This window comes from Pinus tabuliformis, chromosome 8, assembly GCF_031772625.1.
Source record: "Pinus tabuliformis cultivar Carrire ecotype Pingquan chromosome 8, CPIR1, whole genome shotgun sequence".
Taxonomy (NCBI): domain Eukaryota; kingdom Viridiplantae; phylum Streptophyta; class Pinopsida; order Pinales; family Pinaceae; genus Pinus; species Pinus tabuliformis.
In genome coordinates, this window is record NC_142294.1 from 1,678,222,946 (window position 1) to 1,678,233,166 (window position 10,221).

At 35.7% G+C, this 10,221-nt stretch overlaps 1 protein-coding gene across 1 annotated transcript; it reads right to left on the minus strand.

The window, feature by feature from the left end:
* Window positions 1–1,398: 1,398 nt before the first annotated feature.
* Window positions 1,399–2,041, minus strand: LOC149242656 (uncharacterized). The gene is made up of 2 exons (XM_089367705.1): window positions 1,835–2,041; window positions 1,399–1,529 (listed from the first exon to the last, which is right to left on the minus strand). The coding sequence occupies exons 1-2, from the start codon at window positions 2,024–2,026 to the stop codon at window positions 1,416–1,418; spliced, it is 306 nt and encodes a 101-aa protein (XP_089223831.1). The 5' UTR covers window positions 2,027–2,041; the 3' UTR covers window positions 1,399–1,415.
* Window positions 2,042–10,221: the final 8,180 nt, after the last annotated feature.

Genomic DNA, 10,221 nt, shown 5'->3' on the forward strand with positions numbered 1-10,221 from the left:
TGAATCTGCAGAAGTGCCAAAAATCGAAATGTTTGAATCAGTTGACCAAATTGACAATGGGTAAATTGTTTTTTTTGCAGTACAGATCTAAGCTCACACGATCAAATAAAAAATGTTAATGGAAATACCATATAATGCTTTGATATATTACGCATATAATGCTTTGATTTATCAATATGCTAAGTCACTCTGTTGACTCAAATATGTAATAGACAATAAACTAATCAATGATAGAGAAAATAAAATGTCAAATTGAGGTGGGACCAGTTTTGCAAATAAGTCTACTATGCCTGTCAAGAGAGTGTCCAGCCTCTTTGTTCCAAGGTCCCAAAAGATGGTCCCAAACAGTAGGGCAACAACTGTAGTGAAGAAAAATTGCACAACATTATAGTGTGGATTCATCCAATATGACCAATGTTGCTTCCAAAGGCATGCCACGCACTGAACCTTAAAGGACCGTGCATACTGTGTTGGAAAGCTCAGATCCTGCAAGCCAGGAGTAGGGGTGCTTAGCTCTTGAATAAGGGCTTGATTCCATCTGAAAACAGAACAACATAATTGTCAAATAGGGCTTTAAAAAAATTATAGTTTCTTGGGAGAAATTATTGCTTCCAAAGGCATGCCACGCACTAAACCTTGAAGGACCATGCATATTGTGTTGGAAAAATCAGATTCTACGAGCCAAGAGCAGGGGTGCTTAGCTCTTGAATAAGGTCTTGATTCCATCTGAAAACAGAACAACATAACTGTCAAATAGGGCTTTAAAAAAATTTACAGTTTCTTGGGAGAAATTATGTAACTAAAGATAGGGTAACAAAATTAGAGATGCACAATAAAAAAGGCTCAAAGTTCTGAAACAAATTCCTACAATTATATTAGACATACCCATAGAGCTAATTTTCTGTAGATCTCAGCAAACTCTACACCAAGTTTTTCCTCAACAGCTATGCAACTCACTTCCGATGCCCATGTTGCTGGATTGTATCCTTCGCTAATCTGTGGTATTTCTAGAACGACCTGGCCAAACAACCAAGAATCGGACAAAATTGAAGGAAATAAGTTTTATGATTATAAAAATAGTTGTACTTTAGAAAACCAATAAAACTGAAAATTTAGCAATTATTCCCTGACTTGTTCGAGCCCTTTGCAACCCTTCATTTGTTGTTAAGCCAAGCAAAGAAACATAGAGTAGGCCTTTTGTCATTCATTTCCCTTGGAGATTCTCCACTTCTATTGATTTTTTCATATGCAATCATCTTCAAGCATTTAAATGAAGTCCCTAAATCCACCTTTTCCATTTCACCTACCATCCTTTCTATTATGTAACAAGCTGATAAGTAAATACCATATTTGGCTTTGAAAATTATGTGACAGGTCACCAAACTACCCTGGAAACTCACATTGGAAATATCTTGTCATTTGTACAACCTTTCAGCTGCCATTAAGGCCAGCAATCCACCATCATCATGACCAATAAGCACAATAGAAGAAAATGCCAGCTTCTGACAAAATGATGATAACAGACTAACCTGCAAGAAGCATCAAAATTAGATCTACCACGGACAGTGCAAACATAATGAAAATCATTTCCAACCATATTTAAATTAAGCACTTAAATTTCCCAGAAGATCAATTACAATTAAAGTCTAGGAAAGGAAATGAAAAAAAAACAATATTTTTCCCAGAATACAAGGGATAAAAGTGCTACAATCACAAACAAAACAAAGTGAGGTTGAAATTACAAGAAAGAGCAGATAAAAAATCAAATAGGAAAATAGTTAAAACTCTGAATTGATGAGATGGCACTCAAATCCACATGGCTTCCAGGTCTCACCTGGAACTCAAGTTCACATGAATTGGGCAGTCCTTTTACTTTCCATTCTGATTTGCTGGGACAAGAAGTAAGTCCCCAACCGGGCCGGTCAAAAGCAGCGACAGTGCATCCAGTTTGCCTTTCCAGGGGATTCATAACATACCTCCAAGAGAAAACCCCTCCACCAAATCCATGTATCAAAATCACCCCCATGCGTCCAAATTTATATGGTGTTGGCTCTAATAACGTTTTTATTAACCTAAACTTGTCATGCTTATATTTCTCCAAATTCAGAAATGGTATATGCTCAAAGAAACCAGAATAGCTATTTGAGCCACACTTGGAGCTTGGATTCACTTCTATAGTAGTAGAGCCACTCAATAGTGGAGTGTACAAGGGCTCATTTGTCGAAGTATGACTGAACTTCCTGGCAAGATTATGAGATCTTGGAAGCAAATTGTCATCACATCTTAACCTTCTCAGCACAGACCCATAATTTTCACCATTACTATCATGGAAAGCGCTGGAAGTGTAAGAATGACTATTTGTAATCTTATAATGGATAACCAGACCTTCACAAAGCATGAAAAGACTCTCATCATCAGGAAGGATTCTTGAAGGCATTTTTTTCCTCCATCAAAGAAATATTTCTCTCAGAATTAACTTTAACAATTCTACCCATATTGGGGTTGGAAGAACAAGGAAGATTCTGATAACCATGGAAAACAGTGTTGTAAAGTGGAACCTGTAAAATGAAAGACATGGTCAATAACCAGATTAGTTCATTATCGATCAAGATGAGTAATGACAGTTAATAAATAATGCTTCTGATACCCTTGAATGGAGTAAAATGTAAAGATCAAAGGGAATAAGAATTACTACTGTACATGAAACTGGAGAAAATTTGAATAATGCAGTTATGAGCTGTCTATGGCAACAGAAGCCTATGTCCTTTCATATTAGAGCTTACATTTCACAGATATGATAGGATTCTCAGCATTTAAATTTGTCACCAGTGCCCAATATGGCCTTCTCATACCACCACACTATATCATAGCAACCTTGGTACAAATATCATAATTGAATGTATGCCAGTTAACACCCTTGCTTATGTGGCAGTCTTCAAATGGTGGAAAAACACTCCTTAGACTCTAGAAAATGTAGCAAAGCTAACATGCATACTACTTTCGAGGTTCGAACTTTGGTTTCTATTTCCTTTGCAGGTCGTACATGTTGCAGACCTATGAAAGATAGAGTCATTCAGAGTGCAGAAATTTGGCTTTTCTTTTCATTTGGAGGCCCTATTCAGTGTAGCTTTTATATGACAAATAAGATAACGTGTAAGATATATAAATTATTTCAAATCATAGTTCTATTCCCCTGGGCCACTTCTATCCCCCTATGCCATACCCACATGCTGATGAGCCCCTTTACAAAGGAAAATTACCATAACCACTACTCCTACTTGTAATTCAAAATGTTTCATTCTTAATCATACCATACCCAATACCCAATACTCACACCCAGTCTTGTGCAACATTGATTTAAACGTATTGCACCAAATCTTAAAAATAGGGTTCATAAAATGGGATTAATGATGGAAAACTACAGCTATTTCAGGAAACCCGAAGACCTTGGCCATGTTTTTTGGCCATTCGTTTAGGAGGTCTGGACTTGGATACAATGCCTGCTCACCAATATGTTTACATATAAACTTTACTAGTGGGTTGTCCTTCTATGGAACCTTTGGCTCTGCCACAAATCTGACTGGAATGTTTGACAGGAAATGAGGTTGGTGACTCTCTACTTCTAAAGGTGAAAGAGATGTGTGAGAAGATTAAAGATTTTCCAGATGAATGGGTAACTAAAATTGATATATTCCTGATTTTGGACTCAATAGCTGTTCAATGCTTAGCCACATGATTACCTCAAGAAAAATAGATATATGAATTAGATCTCTATGCACTACAGAGTAGGTATGGGCAAGGAAACAGTTGTTTAATGTGATGATGGGTTCGCATTTACTCCTTGAAAGGATAGAAATTGCATCTTTTTCAAAGATATATAAGTATCAGTTCTTAAAAAAATCTAAAAAGACCTCAAATATGTAGCTTGAAAACCCATTTCACCATCAGAGACTATCTTACCGCTTCAGGATCAAGCTGCTGGAAGTGATGCATTTTACGCCTAGCTTTACATCTAGTCCTGTATGCCACCACACTGTGACCAAGAGTCTAAGGCAATAGACAACAAGAGAATTTCCAGCATACTCCATGGAATTTGGAAACCTCTTGACTCTGCTGAGGGGCTTCCTAATGCGGAAGAAGCCATAACCAAGCATGCCTTAACAACAATAAGGACACCTGAAGCCAGGCCACAGAATACTGGCTAAGAGCTAGGCATGCACATGCACAAGAAACTTGTTCCAAAGAAGAAAATTGATCTAGCTAGCCGTGAATTTGGAATATACCCGACAATAGGGCTGCTTATTACAATGAATTTTCTTGCCCCTTACTATACAGACTCTACAACATCCAGCACAGAGAAGAGGATAACCCGAAATTTAACATAATGAAACAATCAGCCAAAAAATTGAGGTAATACAAAATCATGAGCGATTCGTATGCACCAATATAAGCATTCCCCCGGAGCTTGGCCATAAGAGCAGACAATCCAGAAGTGATGGAGGCCCATTAGTGTTGTTGGCAGCTGGAAATGGTGCGGGAGCAGAAGAAACAAGTGATCACCATCTATCTGGAAGTTCAACAAGCACATGCAATCTTAACTGATTAAAATTCCAATTATAATGATCTGATCCAATGAAAAAATCTCTTTTAATCATCTAACACATCAGATCAATGGTCCAAAATAGGACACGGTGGCATATAAGGGAGTTCTTCCCGGAGGGAAACGCCTTACGGTGTAAATATAGGACATGGAACATACTCAACCCAGATTATTTAAGATTATTTCACTCTGAAAAAAAAGGTGGTTATATACATATCACTATCATAATTCATGAAGTATTTAAATGTTATCGTATCATTATCATATTTATTTTTGATACTATCATATTCATCTCTTCTTTTTTATGTATTATCTATAATAAATTGTTTGTGATATGTGAGTGTATTATTATTTAGTGATTTAATTGTGATATTTATGGATAGAAAAATAATGAGTGAAATTTTGATTTTGAGTTTAAAATTGGTTTTTAAGTATATATGAATTACTCTATAAAATTTACGAAGCATTCCGATTATGGAGAGTTTAAAGTTTAAATTTGTGTTTCTAACAAATCCCTATTAGATTATGAGTAAATTATATCAGAAAATAGGTGAGAAAACTTCCAAAACGTATAAAGATAAATATATCTATGGAGATTCGAAAACTCTTATAGATAGAATCAAAGGACACAGTGCATTTGATCCTCCCCTTTTATCTGGGTGGATTGAGGGTATTAAACATATCATGGACATTTTCCTTGGTATAATAGTACAACACATCTACCATGAATCAAACAAGGTAACTAACACTCTTTCAAAAAAGGGTCTTAGTGATGCTTATGGAGTCATGCGGTACCAATATATAGAAGACAACCACACAAATGTGGAAGGCTTGCTCCATCTCCCATGACAAAATATGCTTCTCTGTACTTTGTTGTTTTTTATCTTTTTTAGTAGCCATGCTTGGACTTTTTTATCAGATGGATACATTATGTTAGTGACTTCTAAATCTGTAAGTACTATGAAGACTTTTTTTGTAATTATTTTTTTGTATATGGCACAAAATATGGGTTTTAAAAAAACTCAATATAGGAGTTTATGTTATGATTACATGTAATGGATCACAAACTAATACAAAATCCAGTGTTTTTTTCTTCAGAATTTTTCTACTTAATTGTTGTTTATCTTTTTTATTTAATTGTTGTTAACTAAGATAGTTCACACAAATTTTTAAGATTTTTATCAAATTTTATGTGTTGGCAACTTTCTCCTTTAATCAAATTCATCTTGGGTATTTATGCAATGCATGAATTTATTAAAAATACTCTTTTAATCAAATCCATCTTGGGTATTTATGCAATGCACACATTTATTAGGCATACAAAGACCCTTAAGGAATTCTTATCCAATTCCTTAAACTAACCAATTATTGTAGTGTGGTTGATTTCTTACATGGTTGCTATCACTATCCATATTTAACTATTGACCTTTCAAGGAGTTTAACTAGCTCATTCTCTAGCCTTCTTCAAGAGGCTTCCCATTGTAATTGTCCTATGAATTCTTTCCAATAGTTGAAAGCAATTATGTAGCCTCATATCTCATTTCCAATCAAATATGTGATAACAATCTACATATTTTCCTAATATACAATTTCATTCATATATTGCATATTTGTGAAATTAATCTTAAACATGTGCCAATATATTGTTTTGAGGGGCACATTTTACAACCCATTATGAGGGTAATGTGTGATTTCATTTGTGCTCAACCTAGAGTTGACACTTTTTCCTTTTAAAATAAAAATTAAATATTCTCTAAATTAAAAAAACAATGACGACTATGCTAAAAAACAAAAATAAATTATATGTTTGGTTAGTTTTAATAAAAAAATTCAAAAACAAGAGGAGTTGTAAAAAAATTCACTCTTACTCTTAGTCATATATAAAATGTTTGATATTTATATGAAATAACATAATTTTATATCATTTTAAAAAAAATAAAGTAATTAAAAGTAAAAAAAATAAAGCATGAAGAAGTTGTATCACTCCTAGAATTTTTTAAATATTTCAATACATAACTTAAATAAATTATTTTAATGTCCATGTTAACTAATATATATATAAAGTTCCTTGATACAACACAAAAGACCAAAATAGACATTGAATTGGTGGAGATACATTTGGAAGCTTATTGCACCTCCGCGCACCACACTGTTCTTCTTCTGGTGCATTCTTAGAGACATAGTGCCCACGGGGGAGCATTTAGCTCACAGAGCTATTTACGGGCCTACCTGGTGTATTCTGTGCAAATGTGAATCAGAATCTACGGAACATCTTTTCCTACTCTGCATCGCATTGCAATCTCTTTGGCGGAGTTTATCCTCATCTATCCGTTTCATTGGGTTATGGGCTGGCAATGATCTAAGCAGCGCATGGGATGACTGGTCTGGCAGACACAAGGGATCTAAACTTCAGAGCCTCCCCTTGCTTGTCAGCTGGTACATCTGGCAGGCTCGAAACCGATTCATATTTGATAACAAAGCTGTGTGTTGGCCGCACATAGAGGCTGGCATAATCTCTGCATATAATGAATTTCCAGAACCTATACCTCCTAGAGAGCGCCGCACTCACCCACCTCCCAGCATTGACAAAACTACTCCCTGGGCGTTCTTTGATGGGGCTGCAAATCAACAGGGTTGTGGAGGTGGCTTCATTCTATACATAAATGAACAACACTTCTACAAAGTTAAGATGGGATTAGGAGCTGGCACCAATAATTTTGCGGAACTCATTACCCTCCGTCACTTATTGCATTTCTCCTTGGGACATCAGTGCTTCAATCTAAATATTTTTGGGGACTCAAAGATTATTATTAACTAGTTCAATAGCATATTTGTTTGTCACATACACACACTCAGCAACATATTAAACGAAGTGAATATTTTCAAGGCAGAATTTAACAATATCTCTTGCAATCATATTTACAGGGAGCATAACTGTAGTGCTGACCAACTATCCAAGGAGGCCGCGTCATTACCCAGAGGAGAATGGGTGATACAAGAGCAGAGGGGGATTAATGAATTCCGCTATTATCATCGGCCTTATATAGATAAACACTATCAGGGGGACCGCAGTCCTTGAACTACAAATGTTATTTGTAAATCCCTGTAAAAACTCAAATTTTTGAAATCTTTTTTATGATAGTTTGACATTATCTTTTTTGAGATATTATACTGGAAGGGGCGCTGCGTGGCCTATGTATAGGCTTATACAGACATATAATAGTTTTTATACAACTGCTTTTTTTGGGCAGATCACCCTGCATGGTGTATCTGGACAGCTCAGAGTCCATCATGTTAGTACATGGTTGACTCAGTTTACAACATATGCAACTGCATCTACAATATGTAATTTTCTCTATATTAATGAAAATTATGGATTTTTCCAGTGGGAAAAAAAACTAATATATATATAGTCACAAGCCAAGGGTCGAGATTTATCTCAAAAGGAATTAGTCATTTTTGCCCTTTTAATTAATTTGATTAATTAAAAAAAAAATTATCACAACACGTGTCATATGAACATGAGTTTTGATTATTGAGGTATGTGGTATTAGTAAGTCTTGGCCCACAAAATTGTAAAAAAAATGGCTAAGAATCTCCATGGTAAAATAGGGGTGAATCTCTATGGTTAAAAATATTGTTACATGTTTTTTTAAGTGTATGTATATATATGTTAATTTAACTCATATATTAACTATTTTTATAATTAATAATAATAATAATAATTAAAAATATCTCTGATGGGGATACTAATTGAGGATGGCAGCGTTGTGGATGATAGTGCCCACTACCCTAGCATAAGATTGAATGAAGATGGGGGGTGGTGTGGCCATCCCCATGCATGCAATTCATGTGAAGCATTAATATTTGGAAATGTCTGAGGAAGGGAATTGTTAAATGAAGAAGGACGAGGAAACATTGACGAAGCTTTTGCTTGGGGACACCCTGACCCCTCATTATTCCTGGAAGACTAATGTTGATACTCTAGAACGTTGGAGCGGTGAGAAGGGAGTTTCACTACATCTGGCATGGAGAGAATATATGCATGCTTGCTGGGAATTTTAGGGGTTTAGAACCACCGATTTGGGTGGGAATTATGGAGTGAAAGGCAGGGGTTCATCATTGCCCACCACACAACATCTCTTTGGATAACCGACACACCCTACATGCGGAAGTTGAAGCATACCTCTATGTGGGTAACTCTGAACTCTACCAGGCTTCTTCGTTTTGTATTTGTGTTTTGGCTTGATGTTTGGCTTGGTTGACGACTTTTTATTCTTAATGATGATAGTGTTAGCTAGCTTATAGCTCGAGTTTACAGTCTGAGTTGTGGCACTGGTGGTATTTTAGCACTGTTTCCACGCCTCGGGGGAGGGCTTATGACTTTATTAATTGGTCCTTGTGTGTATTCATGTTTAATTTTCATGGGCTTCAGTTGTATTTGTGGTCTTAATTGGGAGGTTTTACTTACAGCTCCAGCGTTGAGAGCTTTGTTGTGGTTGTTTTTCTATTTCTAGGTATTATTTGGTCCCTGGGCATATTCAAGTTTAATTATTGTGGGCTTCATTTTTCTTTGTGGTCCTGGTTGGGAGGTTTTACTTATAGTTCCAATGTTGAGAGCCTTTTCGTGGTCGTGTATCTATTGCCTTGTTAATTGTATATTGCGTTCAGTTTTTATCTGGATGCAACTTTGACAACTTGCCACCATGTAACAATAGCACATGAGAAGTCGTATAGGCGAGGGGGAGGGTAGTGGAAGCATGGTGGTTGAGGCCCCCAGGGTCGTAATTGTGACCACCAGAGGGCCCAAGAGGTTGTTGATGCTTTCCACTTGAACATCCCTAATGACATTCGAAGCGAAATGCATACTTTTGAAAACATGGTTGCTAAGGATAGACATGTTATGATAGATTCGAAATTAATGGAGGAGTTTGGGTAGCTAATTAGGAAGCAATACCTTTAGCCCTTATTTCTTTACTACAAGATGAAAACTTAATGGGAAGGATCCTGATGGAAAGATATGCGAACTAATAGAATGTCTTTGCTCTCCTCATGGGCTTGAAAAGAGAGCAGCGCACTATGAAATTTCACATGGAAAGGATGGGTACTTGTTTGGCTCAAATCAAGCATCACATCCCATGCATTTCCACCCCATCTGCTCCTCCAGGTTCTAGTGTACGAGATTTGACACTAACAAATTCCTCTAACTCATAGCTACTAGATGTTTGTTATTAGTTCCTTATGGCATAATACTCTCATCGATTCACTAGTGATGCTAAGAATGTTCTACTTTTTTTTCTGTTTTAGGCTTTTTACTCTATTGGCAGACTGTAAAAAATACTTGGTTTCCTACTGGGCAAGTTGAAACCATCTGCCGTAAAGTTTGATGATAGTGAATGGCTAAACTCTGTAATGTTTTTTTGGCTTATGAGAGGAATAAAATTTAGATTATATATATATATATATATATATATATATATATATATATATATATATATATATATATATATATATATATATATATATATATATATATATATATATATATATTCCGAGGAGAAAATCCGTAATTTCCATTAATTTCATAAAATTACATGTTGTAGATGCTTAACGCATATGCA

Excerpts from the sequence above, each read along its gene's own strand:
- LOC149242656 (XM_089367705.1), bottom strand. The coding sequence starts at position 2,026 with ATGGGGGTGATTTTGATACATGGATTTGGTGGAGGGGTTTTCTCTTGG. Across the intron at positions 1,530-1,834 it reads CATGTGAACTTGAGTTCCAG|GTTAGTCTGTTATCATCATT; the intron begins GTGAGACCTGGA and ends TGCTTCTTGCAG.